Source organism: Lingula anatina, chromosome 6 (genome assembly GCF_051362555.1).
Source record: "Lingula anatina isolate TDL-2025a chromosome 6, LinAna3.0, whole genome shotgun sequence".
Lineage (NCBI taxonomy): Eukaryota > Metazoa > Brachiopoda > Lingulata > Lingulida > Lingulidae > Lingula > Lingula anatina.
The window spans coordinates 20,073,559-20,095,965 of NC_141772.1; the positions used below are offsets into that span (position 1 = coordinate 20,073,559).

General features: G+C 37.8%; 2 protein-coding genes across 7 annotated transcripts in view; one reads left to right on the top strand and one right to left on the bottom strand.

Moving 5' to 3' along the window:
* Nucleotides 1-15,549, top strand: part of LOC106160148 (neuroglian) — a 39,345-nt gene extending 23,796 nt beyond the window's left edge. For 3 of the 6 annotated variants that reach the window (XM_013536665.2, XM_087014730.1, XM_087014731.1), the window contains exons 11-26: nt 43-227; nt 441-531; nt 784-1,080; nt 1,405-1,775; nt 2,270-2,504; nt 2,812-2,942; nt 3,313-3,562; nt 4,925-5,047; nt 5,294-5,491; nt 5,855-5,986; nt 6,717-6,878; nt 7,274-7,399; nt 7,723-7,795; nt 9,328-9,351; nt 10,323-10,358; nt 13,301-15,549. In XM_013536665.2, the coding sequence (XP_013392119.1) occupies nt 43-227; nt 441-531; nt 784-1,080; nt 1,405-1,775; nt 2,270-2,504; nt 2,812-2,942; nt 3,313-3,562; nt 4,925-5,047; nt 5,294-5,491; nt 5,855-5,986; nt 6,717-6,878; nt 7,274-7,399; nt 7,723-7,795; nt 9,328-9,351; nt 10,323-10,358; nt 13,301-13,505 (2,639 nt within the window). In that variant the 3' untranslated portion in view covers nt 13,506-15,549. The remainder of the gene's footprint in view (nt 1-42; nt 228-440; nt 532-783; nt 1,081-1,404; nt 1,776-2,269; nt 2,505-2,811; nt 2,943-3,312; nt 3,563-4,924; nt 5,048-5,293; nt 5,492-5,854; nt 5,987-6,716; nt 6,879-7,273; nt 7,400-7,722; nt 7,796-9,327; nt 9,352-10,322; nt 10,359-13,300) is intronic. The other 3 variants (XM_087014733.1, XM_087014732.1, XM_087014734.1) reach the window with 3 other exon arrangements.
* The window catches only part of LOC106160122 (guanylate cyclase soluble subunit beta-2), a 35,343-nt gene continuing 26,486 nt past the window's right edge, over nt 13,551-22,407 (bottom strand). Inside the window, exons 5-12 of the mRNA XM_013536639.2 lie at nt 21,296-21,372; nt 20,361-20,888; nt 19,663-19,834; nt 19,072-19,217; nt 18,668-18,816; nt 18,099-18,245; nt 17,539-17,693; nt 13,551-16,896 (exon numbers count right to left, since the gene is read on the bottom strand). Of these exons, the coding sequence (XP_013392093.2) occupies nt 16,473-16,896; nt 17,539-17,693; nt 18,099-18,245; nt 18,668-18,816; nt 19,072-19,217; nt 19,663-19,834; nt 20,361-20,888; nt 21,296-21,372 (1,798 nt within the window). The 3' untranslated portion in view covers nt 13,551-16,472. The remainder of the gene's footprint in view (nt 16,897-17,538; nt 17,694-18,098; nt 18,246-18,667; nt 18,817-19,071; nt 19,218-19,662; nt 19,835-20,360; nt 20,889-21,295; nt 21,373-22,407) is intronic.

A 22,407-nucleotide genomic window follows, 5' to 3' on the forward strand; every position in this document is an offset into this window, starting at 1 on the left:
TGTGTGTGTGTGTGTAATTATATAATTATCAATCTGTTTCAGCTGAGGAGCCATCCTTCCTGCGTCCTCCACCTCTGATCCAAGAGGTGCCAGCAGACAAGTCCACCATCATCCCGTGTCAGGTGTTTGGTGCCCCCAAACCTAGGATATCATGGACGCGGAATGGAGTAGATGTCAGCGGCGGTGCCAAGTATACCATACATCCAAGCGGAGACTTGGAAATTAAGGTAAAACTGAGGGGGAATAAGAGAAGTAACTCTTGGTAAGGAGATTGTATTGCAGTATGCAGAGTAATTTTGACTAATAGAATATTTTATGTTACATAACTTACCTTTTTGGATGCACTCTTTCACTGGTCTCCTTAAGTGCCCATCAAGTTTTGATTGGTCTTTTTTTTTTCCCTTTTTAATGTGTGAAAATTCCGTTCTTTTGGTTTCCAGAATGTGCAGTCGTCTGATGGGGGAGAGTACGCCTGTCACGCCTCCAACAAATTTGGCAGTGGCTTCAGAGATGGGCGTCTGGTTGTCAGAGGTAGGTGGCCAGCCTCTTGCACAAGTTCACTCCTGATTGATTTGTCTCATTACATGTGACATCATTAAACTTTTTAAATTAAATTAAAATTTTGATGAATTATCAGTCTATAACAAAGCAGTCAGCAGTCATTTGGGCTCCATTGTCATAGACTTTTGATATACCCTGTCCAGAGAACATCTATGATAGGTTTAAGGCTTTTAGCATATTAAAAGTTATTATTAGAAAAATTAAATATTTTTTCACTTCCAGCTCCCACCACCCTCCTTACGGTGCCCCAGGACCAAATGGTGGAACTCGGCAGCAACGTGAAGTTTGTCTGCACTGCCAGGACAGATCCTGAGAAGATGAGCAAGCTGGAGATGTACTGGCTCAAAGACAGCGAGAGAATCAACCTGAACCAGGCGCAGAGGTTGTACGAGAACTACATGGACAATTCCTTGATCATCAGTGATGTGAATCTGCTGGACTCTGGGAAGTACACTTGTGTGGCGAAGAATGGCTTGGAGAATGATCAGTCCAATCATACTGCTACCTTGGTGGTACAAGGTAGGTGGTGGTTTCTTAATTCGCTAATTCAATTTTTCCACCTGTGCCTACTTGTCATTAGTGTTTGATTGAAAATGACCAGGAAAATCAGAAATGTTAGATGTCTCTGTTGACTTAATCCTATATTCCTCTCTGCAGCTGGCCAGATCAAGTTTGTAAAGTTGCTCGGTACACCCCATCTGTTGTTGTTTGAGACCCCAGGGGCTTGAAGCAGCAGTATGTTAAAATTCTTTAATCTCAAGCTGTTGTTCTGTTACTTCAACCTTAGCCTAAGTCTTTTATAACAATTGCCAGTGCGTATTACCATTTTTGTGTGTGTTCTAGGTCGTCCCGAACCTCCAAAAGTTGTAACAATCATGGAATGTGGCACACAGCAAGCTCGAGTGTCCTGGAGCGCTGGCTCTGACAATTACGCCCAGATTCTCAAGTACCGTATTGAGTACAATACCACCTTCACGCCAGCCACCTGGGTGGAGATCAGGACCGTCAGCGCTGCAAACAGTCAGCAGTACCTTCCTCTCTCGCCCTATGTCAACTACACCTTCCGTGTTCTCGCCCAGAATCGTATTGGCTGGAGCCTGCCCAGTACGCATTCGAAGCAAGTGTGCACGACCCCGCCCGCGGCGCCCTCTCATAACCCCGAGAACGTGGAGACGTGGAACACGGAGTGGGATCAGTTACACATCAGATGGACGGTGAGGAATACAATGAAGACTGATGTTCACAAGTTTTAATAGAAGACTGTTTTTGGGGCTGAAAAAGTAGCTGACTTATTTGCATTTCACATAGAATTTGAAAAGATTTTTAAGTTACATTTTTTTAAACCAGATCCCTTAAGCAAATTGTGATTGACTTGATTCAAGTAATAAATTTCCCACAGAAACCCACATAAAAGTGTGTCAGATACCAATTTTAGCTTAGTTTAGCCCAAGAACCGAAGGCCATTTGTTAAACCAGGTCCCTTGTACAATGTATTACAACTAGAATATATAATAGATCACATCAGCTAATTATATATCAGTTTATTGTCTAGTATAGCTTCCAGCTGTTGTTATTCAACGCACCAGAATAGCTGTGTCCATCTGAAGGATTTATATCATGCTCACTACAGATGAAAGAATTGAAATATTATTTATTATAGAAATATAGTCAATATAGTCTTGAATTATAATTCTGGCTCTGTTTTCAGCCCATGGCCCCAGTGGAACACAATGGACAGGGATTCCACTACCTGATCACGTACTACAGACTAGACATTCCCAATGACATTATAAAGAGTGTGAGGATCGATGACTGGACCCAAAGAGAGCTCAGGATTGAGAACACGCCCTTCTATACTCCATACGCCATCAAAGTGCAGGCGATAAATTCCATGTCTGCTGCTCCTGACGAGCCGGCTATTGTTGGGTTTTCTGGAGAGAGCAGTAAGTGGATGGCAGAAGCATTTTTGTGGGCTCTCGATTTCATTTTCTTGCATCATGATACATGTAGGATATAATATTCATAATTATTTTCAAATTATGTTTGAGGTGTCAGTCAGATTTTTCTTTCTTTATTTTGAATTTCTCTTTACTAATTGACATTTGTGCTCTTACACACACCAGGTGCGCGTGTGCGCCCACACACACACACACACACACACGTACGTTACACCTTAATGTGGTACAATTGGCACACTCGCCCACAGCACTTTTTATATAATGCTCATAATGTCACTCGCTCGTCTTCCAGCACCACTGGTGGCCCCAACCAACTTCATGTTGAACCCCAATGTTGCTGTCACGTCCAACAAGGCCAGTTTTATATGGGACGCTGTGGACCCTGAGAGTGACCAGATTAGAGGCTTCATGAGAGGCTACCAGGTATGTGTGATCTTGCTTGGTATTGTTGGCTTGGGCTGGATGTTTTGTATATGGAAGCATTTACTTTGAAAATTATAAAGGGTGGAGTTTTGAAATTATTTAATAATTTATTGTGTAATATTGAACTGAACAAAACTGGGAAGTGATGAGCTTGTGGCTGTCAGTAAATGAGAACATTTCAGGGGGATGGGATGCATTGGATATAGCACTGATACAATTTTTGAGTTAAGACAGTGAAAAAAAAGATCCTGTTCTTAATAAAGGTTTTAAATGAAGGTTTGAAATGTCGTGCCTCATAAGGAGGGGAAAAATAAAACATTTTAAATCTCTATAGAAATGATTGACTTTATGATTTCTTGCGTGTCTCTAGATTCAGTTCTGGCTGGAGGAGGAAGGAGAGCAGGGAATGAGAACCGAGTACATCTACACGCGAGATCTCGCTCTGGAGGGGAGGAACTGGGTCGACAAGATACGCACCAAACGGCAGACGCCTCCCAAGATGGAGGCCACGATAAGTAACTTGCCTTCCTCACAGCGTATCGTCGCCCAAGTTCGTGTGATTAATAAGAAGTATGCAGGGCCACCCAGCAATAAGATCATTATACAGACGCCAGAGGGAGGTGATTAAAAATGTTATTTATGCTTATTTGCGAGTAGTTCAAAATGGATTAAATGGTTTTTCATATTTAAGACATTGCCAAACTATTTTACCATGGCCCATAGGAGCCTACGCGTGCGTCTTTTAGACGCCCCTTTACATGCGAAAACGACAAGGCCTATGCCGAGTTCGTCTTTTACTACAGAGCTTTGAGAGCCGAAAATGGCATGGCTGTGTCTCTTTCGCCACTTACTGAACTCCAGAGATGCGAGATTAACACGACCCATGTCGCGTTTGTCTCTCAAAAGACACTGTTATAAAACATGAAATAGGCATTACGTGTGATTTAAGTAGACCCTTATAAACGAAGTTGACGTGACCTTAGAGTCATGTCGCTTTCAACTTTAACAAACCTCCAACAAAATCTATCTCCACACAGACGCGCGCGACATGTACTATTGGACATGGGTCAGTTGAAAGCGACATTAACCTAAATGGCTCATGTTACTTTCAGCCAATTAATTTGAAACAGAAGGACCGTCTTAAAACCCTTTATATTTGAATCCTTGAAAATAAAAATATGAGGCCATATAATTATTACAAGCAATTAGCCACACTGTTATCTAGATAGCACTAAATTATGATGGGATTCAAATGAAAAAAATGATTTGGAACAGCACAACACTGTTTCAAATTAATTGGATTTGACATATAAGAGTTGGCTGAAAGTAACATGAGCCCTTTAGGTTAATAGGGTTTCAACTGACCCATGTCCAATAGTACATGTCGCGCGCGTCTGTGTGGAGATAGATTTTGTTGGAGGTTTGTAAGAGTTGAAAGCGACATGACTCTCAAGTTACGTCAACTTCGTTTATAAGGGTCTCTTTATTCAGCTGCGAAAATCACACGTTATGCCTATTTCATGTTTTATAACAGTGTCATTTGAGAGACGAACGCGACATGGTTCGTGTCAATCTCGCACCTGTGGAGTTCAGTAAGTGGCGAAAGAGACACAGCCATGTCATTTTCGGCTCTCAAAGCTCTGTAGTAAAAGACGAACTCGGCATAGGCCTTGTCGTTTTCGCATGTAAAGGGGCGTCTAAAAGACGCACGCGTAGGCTCCTATGGGCCATGGTACTATTTAACAAGCATTTCGATTTTATTTAAAAGTTAAGAATTAGCTAACAGACAGTAGCAGAATTTATGTCTAAAAAATCTTATCTTTAATGTGATTTTTTTTCCAAAAATTGTATATAATATATACTTTAGCCCTTTTTAATGTTAGTTGAGTCTAGTGGTTCTGAATGGTGTTCAGATATTTAAAATGAATATTATGGGGTCATATCTTAATGAGTTTTTTTTTTTCCTTTGTTTTTGTTTCCAGTGCCAGGTCCTGTGCAGAACTTCCAGTTTGTTCTTGTTGGTCCAAACCACATTAAGCTTCAGTGGAACAAACCTGCTGAACCCAATGGCCAGATCACAGGCTATGACATTGGCTACAGGACAGGTAGGTGCAGGGGGAAGTTTCAATATCTCCATAAAAGGACTGGAACAGAGGAACTTTCAGTATCGGCCATTTGAGAAATTACAATCAGAGGAAGTTTCGCTATATCCAGTGGGTGAGGGTACAGGAATAGGGTAGGGAGTTTGGTTACTAAGAACTTCAAGGTATATTTTAGAAAATTTCATTTAGAAATATTAAGCACTGTTTGCATTCTGAACCTTATGACATTTACTATTAATTTTCTTCCAGTCACTGGGCTGTCCCTGGGAGCCATCCAGTACAAAGAACCTGCAATGACAATTGGACCAGACGATACCAGAGACCGCTTTACAGCTACAATCACAGGAATGAAGTCCTCAACACGGTACAGGGTGTATGTGTGGGCGCGCACGAATGTGGGGCGTGGCGAACAAGACTTCTTAGATGCAGCTACTCTGGAGCCTTCAAGTAAGTTTTTTTTATTTTTTTTAAAATTTTTTTTTTTATTTTTTTTTTAAACTCTTTTGCCCTTTCTAATTATGGACTTTGCTAATTTAATATTTCATATTGTTCAAAACAAAACAGATATATTTTGCAATAGTTTTTTTCTTGCCAAGTTAAAAAGAACTCTGGTCATTTGTTCAGATAAAATTAAGTTTTGTTCTGAAAGGTTTATTTTTTCAAGACCTCTATACCCTTTTCTGTTTTTCCAAATATGATACTTATCATATTTTTCTTGTAAATCATTTCATTGTTAGTGCATTTTTGTCTACGATCCAGTACCTAGTGTATGTATGCACAGCCTTTCTTTATACAAATTCTACTCTCTAGGCCCAGGTAAACCTGACTTCAGGGCTGTCGCTGGACCATGCTCGTCAGTGGTGGACTGTCCAATCAACGTGACCTTCATTCCGGCCAGTGTGAACCCTGGGGGTGCTTTCTATGTCCAGTACAGGAAGAAAGGTGAGTGGTGCCATGAGATCGAAATATCACCATATTAATTGTAAAGGCTCGAGAATTGGTTTCTTTTCGCTCCTGTTTTACTACTTAAGAAAAGGTGAAGGTACATACAGGAACTGGGATGGTGCTAGCAGTTTTTTTTCGCTTAGCCAAAACACCTTTTTTTTGTCAATTTGTTATCCAAATGGTGTTAATATGACTAAAATTGGTCAAATCAAGTCCTTTTTGTTTAGCCAGTTTAAGCCAGCTTTAGCATTTGGCTAAATTGGCGAGTGTTAGCACTACCCCAGAGGAATGAAAGTAATTTTTTTAGGCTGTGGTCGAAAGCTCTGTTTTGGTACCCATCGTAGCATATTTTCTTTTTCACATTCTTGTTTAACTGCTTGGCAAATGATATTAAAATCATGTGTAGGTGTAACTCTGAAAAATAAAACACTAGGAGTAAATGAAATTAAGTAAGGTGACCTTTTTAATTACTTTATAATAGATCTTTATCATTAGTATATTTTTGTCACCATAATTTAATTCAAGAATCCTTATTGCTCTCATTCCTGTATTGCAACTTCAGAAATGTTGTAAAGGTATCACTGTCTTGATTAAAAAATAAATAGCAGTGAGAGAGGAACCCTATCATTAAAGAAATCAAGCATTTTTTTTTTAAATTTTATATTTTATAAATATTGCTATATTTTCAATATGTTTACACACTTTGATATTTCTCTCTCTCTCTCAGGCACCAATATGTGGATGAACACTTTCACGGAGACGGACAGAATGTGGAGGAATATTTCTAAGCTGGATCCTGGGACCACGTACGAGGTCCGTCTGGTGGCCATGAACAGCAAACAGTACAGCACAGCCAGCGACGTAAAGGGGATAGACACCTTAGGTTCAGGTAGGTCAGAAGGAAAGGAAGTCTTGAGATACCCATCAAAAAAGTTTTAAGATCACCTTCAAATCTGTGACCTTCTGGTCAGGTTTAAACCCTTTGCTCATGGTTGGACCTATGAAGATTTCTTTGAAAGAAGTTTCAAGTTGATCTACATTTGTGTCTGTTTCTTGACTCTTTTTAATTCATGAAAATATATTCCTTAAATGTTTTTTAAATATATTATTGTGCTTCATCTGCATACGATCACAAAGTTCAGCATTTTAAGAAGTTTGTGGCCATGAATAATTTGAGATATGTACGTAGGAGTGAAATAAACTGCTTAACATTTGCCCAAAATGGAGATGTATTGAGCTTCAGCAAGAAACAAAATAGCTAATTGTACGCTCTTTCCTTTTCAGCGATGTCTATTGGATATATAGGCACAGCAGGCTGGTTCTATGGAATGATTATTGCCATCTTGGCCCTCATCCTTATCTTGATAGTAGTCTGTGTGCTCAGGAGAAAGAGAGGGGAGAATTATCCAGGTATAGTGCTAGTGGGATGATGATAATAGTAACAATAATGGATTAAAATGATGATCGTGATAATAATGATGATGATGAAGAGATGCGTAAAACTGCACTGTTAATTTTTGTGAGTTTGTGTACAATACAGAATAAAAAGATATAAACTGACCATCTGAAACGACCAAGCACACAGACTGATGTTCTAAAATATGTCGGCTTAAGATTACAGTATATAGTAGGAAATACTTACAGGAGCAAATTTATTGTATTTATATATTAATATATTTATTACTTAGTTTTGGTTGTTAAGCAAAATGCATTTTTTTTACATTTTTTTCCAGTCCATGAGAAAGAACAGTTGAGAGGTCCAGAATTTGAACAACACGAAGGAGGCTTTGGGGAATATCAACGAGGGTAGGTTTGATTGGTTGACTTTTGACCAGTAAGCAGCAAACATGTGGTGTGTAATCTGTGGCACTGCCAGAAAGTTACAGATGTGTTTTGTGTCATGTTGTGTCATATGTGGGGCTTGCTTAGTGTTGACAATGACGGTTTGACAGACCCGGTCTCCCTGTGGCACATTTGTCATTGTGTTCCTGGGGGGACGGCTGCAAACTCAGGGGGTGGGGTGTTTTGGGGTCTCTTAGCAGCTGCATCAGTTCATGATTTGATTTAATCAATTCACATCACCGTATTGCATGCAAGATGGGTAGTTTCTCATCTTAAATAGCACGAAGAAAAGTAAACACTGTTTTTGCAGGGCTTGATATTAGTTCGATATTCGTCACATTTCACTTTGCTCTCTGAAATCAAGAAGTACAATTCTTTGTGTGTAATTATGCTTGAAAGCAAAACAAAATGAATTTAGAAATATCCTCAAGACATTTTGTTAGTAATACTGAAATATTTGAATTCATTAGTTTTGAAAAGGCATTTGACTTAAAAAATTGCATTTTTTACAATCAAAAATGAAAAAAATCGAGAAAAAGTAAGAAATAACTATAACAAGAGAGTTGTTTGAAAGTTTTATAAATAATGTAAGTATCATAGAGTGCTTAGATAGAAATTATAGTAATATTGAGCCCTGCAAAATATATAAGGTCAGTGTTGTCCTTGTTTGTGTGATGTTTTTGCTTGACTACTCTTAACCCCTTGCGCATATGCTGCATGGTAGAATTTCTGGAATAACCTGGCTAGATAAAAAGTTCTGATATTAGTATCTTCTGAAATTGGTAATCTTCTGTTTCTGTCTTAATTTTTAAAGTTTGTTAATAACACATTTGAATAAGTTTGTGTTTTTGAAGTTTATTACAAAGGAAAAAAGAAAAAAACTTTGATGTTAGAAAATGAAGTAGATAAACCTTTATCAGATTTTGACTTACCCTTTATCTTTACCATTATATAGCTTAATTTCCTTGTAATTTTAGAATTTTTCTTTCTTTCTTTAATACATTGATAACACTATCTTTCAAGTTTTATTTTCCTAACATCTTCCAGGTTTGCATTTCCTTTTGTGTATTCTTGCTTTTTTAGAGATCATATTCTAGTAGTAAGAACTGAGAGGTTCTCTCAGTATGTTTCTGTGGTGTATTGTAAAGATTTCAGTGTAAATGGCATGTAATTGAGATGTTGAATGTGTCAGTAGATGTAAAGAATCCTCATGTGCAATACTTTCTTTTCAAATACCTGGAAAAATTTAGTCAATGAAATCAGAAGAATTGCTTGTTGTATATTAAATATTTGATCCTGCATAAAGTTTCATTTCTGTAGACAGTAGATTTGTTTGCTTCTTCGTTGCTTAATACAAAATTTGCAAGAATAAATCCTCCAGTTTTGTACGATGTTGAAATATTGTATTGTAGACCTCCCATACTGTTTATGCCTTAATGTTCCTGTAATTTGTATTTCAACCTATGATTTTTTCGCTATTTGGGTGTAATTTCTAGGTACGACAATGCATACTATCAAAGGTATCAAAAGGCTTAGATTACGATTATATCATAGTAGTGATTTATTAATATAGAGTGTGTGTTTTTCTCAAGACATGAAGTGGTTGTGTGTCTGCAAAAATAAACTGGTATTTATGCCTTCTTGTGAAATCATTTCCTGGGTAAAAAAAACAAGAAAATTAGAAATCCAGAAGGCATTTGAATAGATAATATTTCAGGTTAGCAACCTGAGCCATATTCTTGCTGCGTAAGTAACATGAAAACTGTACAGTCAAAGAGTAGAAAATATTTTTGCACATTTCAACCACTGATGTGTCTGTATACTGATAGGCTTTACTGCATATTTTTTACCATCATCAGTGGAATCCTTTCAAGGCCTTTTGGTTAGAGGTTTCTTTACTTATAGAGGAAGCACTGACTGACTGTGTGATGTGTGAGAGTGAAAGAATGGCTTACAAGACTAGGAAATGAATTTTCCAAATTCAAAATGAGATATAAATTAATTTATTTTTGGTTAAGTCCTCAGTTTTACAACTTACAATTATTTTTTTGTTTTGGCGTGAAAGAAAAATTACTGTTCACAGTTTTCAATCATTACATGTTGCATTAATATTTAATAAAAAAAAAAATTCATCGACAATGATTGAAATCCTTTTTTACAAGCTGTTTGATGAGCCAGCGTTGCTTCGAATCAGTAAATGCCCCTCAATTTGTTTCGATTTTCAATTATATAAATTTTGGAAAATGATTTTCTTCCTGGCGCCAGAGTTGTAGATAGGGCTAGTAATCCAGTGCAATCAAACTTAGGCTGCTATGGTAATCAGATATTAATTCAAACCACATACCTGCTACTCCCAAACCAGGGGAGACCTTCATTAATTTACTTTTCTTTCACCTTTTTTTATCCTTTTTCCATCCAATTTTTATTGATGTTTATTATTTGGTTATTTAGTAATATTGCCTCCTTTATTACATTATCTTCCTATTTACAGAGCTACAACTTCGTATGTGACACAGCCATTAATGCGGTACGGCAGCATTTATATTACACCTCCGCAGCCTCTTCTAGTTGCTTCTGGCCCTAACTCCAACTTCTGATATTGGCACTGTAAAAAAGGGCAGAACCAGGTTCCCCCCCTCGCCTCCACCCCCAATTGGTTTCATTGTGCTCTGTCTCACCCAGGAACATTCTGGTGGCACAGCTAACACAATGGGTTGTGCAGAGCTCAAGGAAACCTGGGGCCCGTTGCACAAAAGAACTTGGTCAAAATTATTGAACACAAATGCTGGTCTTTGAAACGAGATTAAATTGTGGGTAGTACAATTAGATAAAGCATTGCACCTGTTTTATAATGAAGAAGGCATGACTCGGTCTAATGTCACATGACTGATGTCTCGGACTAATTCTTGATTTATTTAAGAAGACTGCTGCACTTTAACTGAAGTAGACTGAATTTCGGTCATAAAATTAAGATTTTGGTCCTAAAATTAAGACCAGGTTTGGGACTGAAGTTCTTTTACGAAACGGGTCCATATGATTATACCTTTACCTTGTATTAATTGTCTATCCAATACCTGGCTCTGCCATTTGAATATAAACAAGCAAAAGCAGCACAGATAACCTAGGGGCAGAGAAATAAGTCAAAGAGATATCCGTCTGGGAATTTGCTGTTGTGACAGCGTCACTTTCTTTTTATATTCTTCCTCGTCTTGTTTTGAGAGTCTTTCAAATTTTGAAATGTCTTCAATTTGCAAATTCTTAGTAGATTTTTTTTAGCAATGCTAGCTATAAAATTTTCGCTACATGCTTAATTTTGCTTCAAGTGCGTGATAAAGCTACTTCCACCATCTTGTTTCATTTAAATTTAAAGAAAACGTTGCTTCATTAAAAAAAAAAAAAGGAAAGAAAAAGTTTTCCCAGATGGAAGAATCCAAGCAGAGGGCTTTATGTGAATAAAAGGGATTGGAATGTGTGGTGAACAGCACTTAGTGCTTTAGACAAGGCTGCACCCTGAGTTAGATAGCCTTGAATTGAACAAATGTTGCATGCATAAAGCTTTTGTTGGCTCAAGGCAGAGGGTTTGAATTCTGGACTGTGTAACTCGGGTGTGTTCAGCGTGACTTGAGGTAGAGAGATTTATTGTAGAAATGACGAACTAACGGAGTAAGGGTGATGTTTTGTGGGAGATGTTTTGATGAAATAACTCACATATATTAATGGACTCTTGGGTGTGTCAGACTGGCATTTCTGTCAACCATTTTTATTGTCTTATTTTATTGAATTATTTGTTGTTATAGTTGGTAGAAAATGGCTTTTCTCTTATAAGAATGTATTTTATGTAGACCAGGCTGACATTTGCCATCATAGAAAGTAATTTTTGTGATAAAACTATTAAAAGCATTTCATTACTTTGGACCAATTTGAAGACACAATGGTCGAAATAAACTGAAATGACATAATGCCAGTTCAGTTCTTAGTTTCTACGGAATTTGGTTGAGAAATATTCAAACTTTTTTTTTTTTGCCCAGTCTGACCAGCCAAGACCTAGTGTTGCATATAACCTTGTTGCTAGCTTGTATAATTATGAACTGAGGTTGCATGGGTGAGATGTTTATTTTTAATAACATGGTCACATCACTTAAACTGGCACAGTTTCCTGCTGATGAAATGCCATCTGATTGTTTTGTGTCAAAAAGGTAATGGTTGCAGAATCTGTTTATCTTATGTGTTGTTTAAAAATTTTTGGTCAGAAAAAATGATATCTTAAAAAAGGGAATATAAAATTTGTATCTTCAGAGATATGCATTTCATTCTTCCTGAGACAGTTAAGTGCCAGCTCAAGTTTTTTTTTTTTTTTTTTTTTTTTTGATAAATGTTTTTGTTTTTTTTTTTTGCATGATATGTGTACTTAGATTCAGTATATTTCTTGTCAAAATTATTAAATTTTGTATCAGTAACATACATATTGTTAAAATTAATTAAGTTAAAAGTTGCTTTAATTGCTTTGTAGTGTTATATGAGTATTTCCACTTTTTACACAGTAAGTAGCAGAACACCTAAGTTCCTGCCAATCATAAATAGGTTTTGAATACATAAAATTGGAAGATATATTTTTTCATTTAATCCAATTTTAAAATAATCAGACCTGACATTTATGAAAAAGAAGAAGTAAAAAATCAAGGTTCTTGCCCAGATTTTGCCTCTATCTTCTCTCCTTCCCCCTCCGCAAAAAATTATATATAAGGCTAAAATGCTTTATTTTAGATGATGTTCTTGTCCATTCATTTAATGACCTCTCACCAAATATCATGCATATACAGAAATTGTCCTGAAATATCATTTGAATAAACTGGATCAAGGGCCACATGGTCTTGGGATATAGATGTATAAAGGAAAGGAAGGGGACTGCATGGGTATACTAATTTCAGTGTCATTCAATAATAAAAGCTTCAATATGCAAACAAGAAACTTTTATGACAAAAGTTTAATCCCAGCCTGATATATAATTGTTGCTTCTGTACATGTTTGCCAAAATTTCGTCTCATATTGTTGCTCATAAGTATGTGGTTGTTTAAAACTGCCAATTATAAATAAGGCCGTCTGTTGGCCCCTTTTTGTTCATTCCACCACTGCAACCAATGTACACGAATCCCAACGCCGCCACCAATGTATCATTTGTTCTGCCAGTGTGCATACATCCCATTGCTGCCACCAATGTATCATATGTCCCAAAGTGTACACACATCCTATCGCTGCCACCAATGTGAAGCCCACTTCCCCTTGTGTAGCCCACCTGACAGTACATCTTAAGTTGCGTTCATATGTATTGCAGCGGCTACATGTTCTGATGGCATAATTGTATTTGTTTGTAGGTTTTTATGCATTTATGGTATATTTGCATACATTGATTTTGCATGGTTGTTTGTCAAATAGCTTTAGTTGTGTTTCTTTTGTTTTCACTTCTAATAGATATCCACCTCCTGCCAGGAACCCAGAATACGACAGCGATATCAAACCGGAAGAGAGCGATGAAGACAGCATGGAGGAATATGCAGATACGGACCCCAGCAAGTTCAATGAAGATGGCTCTTTTATTGGCCAGTATGGCAAAAAACCACCTCCGCCAAATGACCATGATGACCACGGGCAGTCTGCATTGTCCACTTTTGTGTAGTTGGTGCCTGTTGTATGTGTGTAAATATGGACATTTTTTTGTGTAGTAGAAGAAGAGATGACCTTGTAGTTCAGCTCACCATTTTTTATGCAGGAAATCTCTAACTTTCACATGACTCCTTTGTAGATTGATTAATAAATCTACATGTAAATAAAAATTGTAGTGCTAGGAACTTTGGAGAGCATTTCAAGGCAATGGAGATATTTCTTATCCAAGTTGTTCCTTTCGCCTCATTGGGGTTTATCACTAACAGGATGCTTCAGTAGAAAAACTACAAACAGTACAGTTTTTCTGTATGTGTCATATGAATAGTTTTACATTTGTTTTTTTTTTATTTACATAACCACATCTTTTAACTCCTAATATAATGTGTTTAAACAAGAGCTAGTGTCACTTAGTGATGTTTTTTTCTCTACATTTATAACTTGATTTTATGGTTGTGATTGATATGTATTTTAATAAATTGCTAAATTTAAAATTCAACAGTGCACATCATTAAATGTATGCTTTCAGTTTTTGGCATTTCTTAACGAACTGAGGAGCACTATAACAGACATGCTCTCTAAATATTGAAGGTACTTCAAATATTTTACTATTGCTGTTCTCTTAGCATATGTCAGATATTTTACCACACATTTGAAAAGAAGTAAAAACATTTTTGGAATTGGTTTGGAATTTTCAAAAATTATTTGAGTTGAAACTAAATATCTCAGGTGAAGTGGTCTGGCTATTGTTTAATTGTATTTGGGTATGGCAAGTTGGAGACTTAAGCACATGTTGCCATTTAATTGTCAGCAGATTTTTTAATATTTCGTGGCTTCTGGCATCACACCAAATATAATCTTTGTCACATGTAACACATAGGTTGTAGTCCACAATTTTTCATGAAGATTTTGTACATAAGGTACCAAAAGATTTTTTTAAGGAGAAAGTTTTTGGCATTCCAAACGTTGTTTCATGACAGAATATGAATATTAGATTTTAAACATGAGCACTGTACTTGAAAATGTTTTTAATGTTACAACACAAAAGCCAAGCTTGTTGGACTTGAAGAGAGAGAGAGAGGGGGAGGATTTATTTGAGCATTTGTCTTTAGGACTCAAATTGGGTCAGTTTCTTAAGACTCCAGTTGTTACATTGTCTATATGTACATTTGAACTGTTTGTACTTTGTATTTTAACATGCTGACTATTTAGTTTTTAGATTTGTACAGCTTTGTAGGTGGTTCTGTCATAACTCAAGATGTTCATTTTTGCTGAGGCTATATTTTAACCAGAAACATGCAAAGGTATTTTATTTTGTCTTCGCTGTTAACTGCCATTCCTTGCAGTTTTATTTTGATGCTTTTGAGTTGTTTCCTAGTGTTAAAATGTTTAAAAAGTAGTAGAAGTAGTAGTAGCATACTGACGTTTGATAAAGGAAACTGAATTGTTGATAACATGTGCCACACGTTGTTTTGATGTTTTAGATATTTGACTGAAAAGTATCTTTGCTCTGCAAGCTAGTTAAAGGTACAATTTAATTGTATTCGTATTTTAAAGTTGTAAATTTTTCCTTCCTGCGAGAAGACAAGTTGCCATCCTATGTATTCTGCAGAATTACTGCCACCTTGAGCACTGAATTGTCCTATTTGATATTTATTTCACCTTCAAATAGCTGAAAATGCTACACCATTTGTTATAAAACACTGTTAAAATAAATCTTAACACTAGCACACCAAGGTACATTTGGACACACGTCCAAACACCACAACTTCATTTCAGGGGTATTCTTATTTAGCAAAAACGCTCGGAATCACCCAATGTCCAACACCGTCACGCTCACTGTTGTTCCATCTGGCACACTCTGCAGAATTGCTCACAGTTTTGACAAATTTATAAAACTATAATCACCTATCTTAGACGCGTAGTTGTCTGGTTCTATTTGTACATTGTATGTAGAGAAAAAACCCAATGTATGAAGGTCTAAAGTATTTTTACATTCCCGATGTAACTGTAGATCAGTCGATGGATGACGTTTATCTAAAATAAAATGTCAGAATTTATTTTGTTGTTCTGTTTACTAACAAGAGAAAACGGTTTATTAGCGTGCATATATTAATGTTTATTGCTCCCACCGAGTGCAATTCACTTGTGTTAGCGGCGACATCTTCGCAACTCTTGATATCCTATCCATTGTGTTTAATCTCGCATAACACGATTTGTAATGGTCTTTCTAGATCTTTCGTTGAACTTGAATGCATTTACATAATAAATACCAAACATTTCTGATTACTAAACGGCACATTAGTACTTTTACAACTTATCTTATGCATTGATATACATAGAGTTAAAATGTTTGTTTTGGAATTTAAAAAATGCATGAAAAGTATACTTGAAAGAAATCTCAAAATGGCACTATTTGGCTGCTTGCAAATGAAAATTTGCTCTCCAATGGGTAATGCAACATGTCGTCCTGGAAACAGTTTTGTGTAAACGTCAATATCAATATTTACAAAAACAAGCTGCAAGAAAAACAAGTCTCTGGCAATCAAATCCTTCCACCTTTCAACAATTTTCGCCGTATGTTATCTCACAGGTTTACATAAATAATCTACCGACATACAACTCTTGTTTCCAGACGTTTATCTTTCAGCATTCATTTAACAACTAGTCCCTTCCTATCTTTGGAAAAAGTAAGTGACCATTGGAACCGATTTGAGAGTTATCAGCATATACAGTAACCGAAGACCTGTCCTAATTCTCAACAGTATTTGTTACAGTGAAAAAGAAAATTACTAATCGTTTTCTTGACATTTATTGATACAAATGATCACGGTTTCATTTAACTGGTCTTCAATCCAATATAATGCACAATCAGCGTATAAAACAAATCAATGGCTGTTTGCCAATTACACAAAAATTGAACCTGAACCCGAAGACCCAAGTGTTCACAATTGCAAAATAAAATGTAATCAGATTATAAACATCACATAAGTTGGCATGTAGCACTCCGCCCTCTGATCGGTTCCCTTACAACGGTGCAATTATCATTACTGCTGCAGCAACCGTTTGGGCTGCTCTCCTGTGATTGTGACGTCTTGATTGACTCCTTGACGTCAAGCTGGGACTGTTGCGTCACAGGAACCGATGTGACGTCACTGTTACCATTAGCGCCACTTCCGCCTTTAACACTTGCTGCGGCGCTTTGTTCCGATGTTTGCTTCATAGATGGGGTGTCCTCGGGATCCAGACGCTGGTACTGAGCGTCCGACTCATCAACAACTAGGTCGGGTCTCTTCTCGTCTTTCCCGACCAGGAAGTGTGTGTGCATCACTCCTTTACCTTTGACGTTAAGGGCGCCTCGGGGCTGGAACTGGTAGCGACAGGCAGCGCCTTTCCTCATCAGTGCCCTGGGGCAAAGCGAAGTTTGAGACATTTAGTCAAATTGGTGTGCCATTCAGGAAGTTTTAAATTAAATAGTATGAGGTTCAAGATCCAAACATATTTGAATACATTTAAATGAAATAGTAAGATTTATTCGTGGGAGAATTAGTAAAAAATATAAAAATGCATTTTCTGTCTGTTTCCATTTGAAACGCACAGACATATGATCAGAACGAAATTCAAGCATTTTACAGTGGTGGGATTGAGGGGTCAGGCCCATTCGGTTTCTGGGAAAAATCACACCAATATTCCTCTTTTGATAATAGAATTTAGAAGAGCTGAATAATGGTTCTTAACTGTATCAAACGGTACCGTTGTCCTCCAAAACACCAAGATTTTTCCCACATCAGTGGGCCGAGGGTCGGCCTCACATCCGAAGCCTGTCATTCTTAAAAATCTGGACCCCCTTATCAAATAATCTTGGATCCGCCCCTGTTCTATGAAGTCATGGAACAGTCCATTCACTTAAGAATAAACACCTACACTGTAATTTTTTTCTGTTGTTGTAAATTATATATGACAGTCATAGACTTCGCTCTTTTTAAGAACTGCACTGCTTAGCGTGGCACCCAAGTGGTATCATGAATAAATAGAAGACTGCAAATCACCTGTATGTATCTGGACTGAGGTGTATTTTGCCAGGGATGCCATGACTCTCCATTCTGGAGGCGGTATTCACCGTGTCTCCAAATAAGCAATACCGGGGCATCTTCAGTCCCACCACGCCGGCCACCACGGGTCCACTGTGCATCCCGACACGGATCTGGGATAGAAAAATAAGAAAATGATATAAGAATATTAATGACCAGAGCTATCTCCTGATCTACTGAACAGGCCAACGTTGCCTCGGTATAAGGCCTTACCTAATAGGCTTCATATTTACGGCAGGTTATGGGTTGTACACGTGCATACTACCATCGGAAATTTTATGCACCCCACCCCACCAGAAAATGTTATAACAGAAGGCAAGTTACTTTTTTTTCTCAAACTGATGACTCAGAAATAATATCCAAAGGTAAGTGGTCGGATTCCATTCAAAGATATACTAAATACCTTTCCTAGTTGGAGCAAGTACAGAAATCGCCATTACTTGACCACAGATTACGAACGCACATGCATAGATTTGTGGTCATTGAAGTTCCCTGCGTCCATGAAAAAAGTGACCAACCTGCAGCGCTCGGCCAGTGGCCGGAGACTTGACCTCTGAGGCCGCCGTCACCATGTCCAACGCCTGGTCGCAGACACACTCGGCGTGGTCCTTGACCACTTCCGGAACTCCGGACACCACCATGTAAGCGTCCCCTATTGTCTCCACCTGCGATTGAGTAACAGGGAATAGGTGACACATATAAGTAAACAAAATGAAAGACATATCTATAAATAAGTATTAACATGCAATGATATACCGATTGATGAAAATCTTCACGTGCGCAGTGGACATTAAGATTTTAAAGAATGCACTAATACAGATCTAGGACGCAATATTTCTTCCGAATACAGATATCGAAAACAAAAGACTATCTTGCAGTAATTAGTGACGTGCTTTTATATGCCAGATCAGTCAGAGTATTCGGCCTTATATTCTACGAGATAGGCACCAAGCATGTAAGGTCGAAAAGTGAGGAAAGTGCAAGATACACCTCATCTGAGTCTTTAGTTCTTGATGTCTGTCATTATCTAGATAATTATACACAGATGCAACCAATCTAATCAATCTAATCCAACATTCTTACTGACCTTGTAAACGTTGTTTTTAGTCGTTGAAGCATCAAACTTTGCATACAGATTGTTCAACATATGTACTATATCGATAGGCTGGCAAGCTGCGGCGATGTTCGTGAAGGTAACTATGTCACTGAATAGGATGGTGACTTCATCGAATTTTTCTGGAAGTAAAGAAGCAATGGAAATGTAGCCTATATACAGTGTACTAGTATATTAACTCGCAAAAGATATAGAATTGGATTTCTTATATCTATGTAGAACAGCTGCAGTATCAAACTTTATGATCGCGTCTTACCGTAAACGACTACTGTTTAGTTGATGCACATACACACGAACAAACGCGAATGCACGTGTGCCCACGCACGCACTCGCGAGCAAAACAAACAAACTCATTCGGATTCGAAAACATATCATACCTGCATCAACTGATTTTCCTTGCTTGAGTTGGTCTGCTACTTTCTTTGGCAACATTTGATGCAGGAGAAACTCTGTCCTCTGTTTTTCTCTTTCGAGTGCCAGAGATGTGCGCTTTAGTTCAGCAGTGGTCTCGTCTAATTTTTTACTAAAGCATACAGTAAAAGGTAAAACATTACAGACCTTGGAAAAAAATTAAAGTGTTTTAAGCTTTCTACTGCATATGTTAATCAACTTTATTTGGTGACTTGAAGCATTTGATGCAGGCTTCTCAACTATTTAGGTATATATTCGATCTTTCCTCTCCAGCACGTGGCCAGGCATAAAGCGGTCAATTTAAAGCCAGAAGTTTGGTTAAACAGCAGATACACTAAGACAAATCAAACACACAAGCAAAATATATCTACAAAGTAAATCTAATAGCAGTTATCTTGGCCCGAGTTTCAAGGGCAACGCAAGTCAACTCCTTCATTGTGAAGCACATTTTCATATTGACCCGCTCAATGACAGTCCAATGCAAATCTTATTGAAATGGAGATTCGAAAATAACGGGACACGTCTCAGATATGAATCTCAATGCAAAGTATCCTTACCTCACTTCAATTTCAGCCTCCCTCTGCTGATTGAGGAGAATCAACTCCCTAGTGACATCATAAATAGGAATGTCAGACAAATAGAACTGCTTGTCCATTAACTCATTAAGGTTAGTAAGGCGTGGGGAACAGATGAACAGCATGGCGTCTAAGTTGAGGAGAACGATTTGGCCTGAAAATAGAAACCAGGGATGTTTTAAAATGTAAGCCTCAACTTGGAACTTGGAACGCTTCAAACAAATCTCTGACTCAATTAGTCACAATTCAGGACTCAACTTTTGTGAAGAAAAAAAAAGGCAAATAGGCCTATTTCGCGTTGACTAAGAAAAGAATCCGAAAGACCACATTTAGTTGAAAAAAAATTAGGGACAGGTTGATAAAGAACAACTAACACAATTTATAAGGCAAAACTTGACACAATTTCAACTAACACATTCAACTTAGACGTTTCTCAAACACAAAATCACATGTTTAAAGCCGAGAACAGAATTATCTACCCTCACTTGTAAGCCCAGGTATGAATTTTAAATTTCTATTTTACAGTTTAAAGTCACCAGCCTTTGTTTAAATAATGCGGAAAAAACATTATACATAATACAGCAAAATACATCGTAATTTTGTCAACGGTTTTGGATAAGGGTTCTTCAATTGTTTTTAATACGGGAAGGTCAAGCGCTCATTTTCTGTTTGCAAGGTACCTTTTAACGGCATTCTCGTCTGCTTGACCGAGAACACAAACACTGCATTAATGAACATCACGATGTTATCCCAAGTCATGTTGATAAGGGGATGTTCCAGGACGAAATTCTCCCGCAAACTGCTACCCGCTGCCCGAATTTCAGGGCACAGCCGCTGGATACCCGTGCCGCTCTGTAACACGCACAACTCACGGTCAAATATGATGTGAAAGGGAAAAGCGGTGCAGAAATTTCGAGGATCAATGTGAAGGGAGTCAGGGAAGTGAGGACTGAAGTCCTTTGATTCCGCGATCACTGATGTCCCGTTTGTTGCCCCGTTAGGGGTGCTAGTCTCTTTGGCTGCGGTTGTTTTTGATGTTGTTGTTGTTGTTGTTGTTAAGGAGTTTTTGTTTTCCGTAACCCTGAAGATCACGTGGTCCTGAGCCGCCATGCCAACGTTGTTGGTGTTTGTTTGCTCTCCCAGCCGATCTATCACTTCTATAGTACAGTCGATGTTGAAAAGTTCTCTCCCCACTGCTTTAACAACACCTGAATAATAGATTTTTACAAATTTGAATAACTCATTAAAGGTATTCAATGCGCATTAGGTACTTCGATAGCAATAACATTCGTTTTCCTTGAAATTTAACTTATTTCCCATCAATTCATTTACTCGGATTTTCACTTATTGATACGTGGAACTCGGTTGGTGTATCCTGGTAATAAAAGGAGTTGAAATTTCCAAGAAGATTGACATTTTGCTTTATAAAAGGCCTAACGGGCATGATATGTCACGTAAAAGTTCATGTGCACGCAAAAACACATACAAGATTATTTACGCCTATCTTGGTAGTTGACCGAAAGAAGATATACGTTATTGTATTACAGATCGACATAAAAAGGAAGGAAATGTTTTTGTAAATCTCTTTTCTCCGTTTTCTTGTCAATACGCTTACCTATCACGATGGGGTAGAGCCCCTTGCGAGGGGAGATGTAGTGTAACGTGAGGGTGCCGTCTTCATTGCTCTCACACCTGAAAAGGTTTAGGCTTGAGCTTAGTTCATTTACTTTTCGCGTAAGGTTTTTACCTCACATACGCACATTCAGACATGCACACACAAATACAAGCACATACACACACAAACGCACACACAAGTACACAATATGAATGAACGCACCAGCACAGTAACGCGCGCCCACACACACACACACACACACACACACACACATCTTGGAGAATGAGAAAAAAAGGTCAAATGAGCAATCTGCATTACATGCAGTTGGATGAACATTTGCCATTGAAAGAGAGAGAGAGAGAGAAAGAGAAAACCTCATCTGGTTCCGCGTTTCTTTGGCTGACCTCTCGCGCACAAGGATCAAAATGCAGTCGAGCCAGTCCTTGCCCTACAAACCCGCCTTAGGGCTTATTTTTCATCAGTGAGAAAATAACGCCCAGGAAATTTGATGGTTCATCTGTACATTGATGTATCTTGTTAACACCTTGGGCACTCTACAAGGAATGATTATAGCGCTAGTGTCGACGGCATCAAGTGGGCAGTTTATTGACAACGTGCAGGAAAACCGCCAATTTGTTCTTTCCATTTTCACAGCTCCAAGTCATAAACCAATCACCGATGATGAACACTTGTGTTATTGAATTGCCATTTTACCATTAGACCCAATGTAAGGTGTAATGAATGCAGCCAGGAGGAAAATTTAATTTGGGACAAAAAAGAAATCACCGTTTCGGAACAGACTTTTGAGGGCAATGAAAACGCCACGGAAGTGCAAAGTGTAAACATCATCCAGACAAACAGGGCATCAATTTCGCGGCCCGTCGACATCCTTTATACATGTGAAACAATAGGCAAGAGAATGACTATCAACCCCACGGAGGCATCCCCCCCAAAAAACAATACTTATTCAAAATAATAAATAAATGAATAAATAAATAAATAAATAAATAGATAAATGAATAAATAAATATACACGTTTACGTAGGTGAACTAAGGTAACCATCAATTGAATGTAACGGCATTAAAAGAAGAGTAAAGTAAAAGTAAATCAT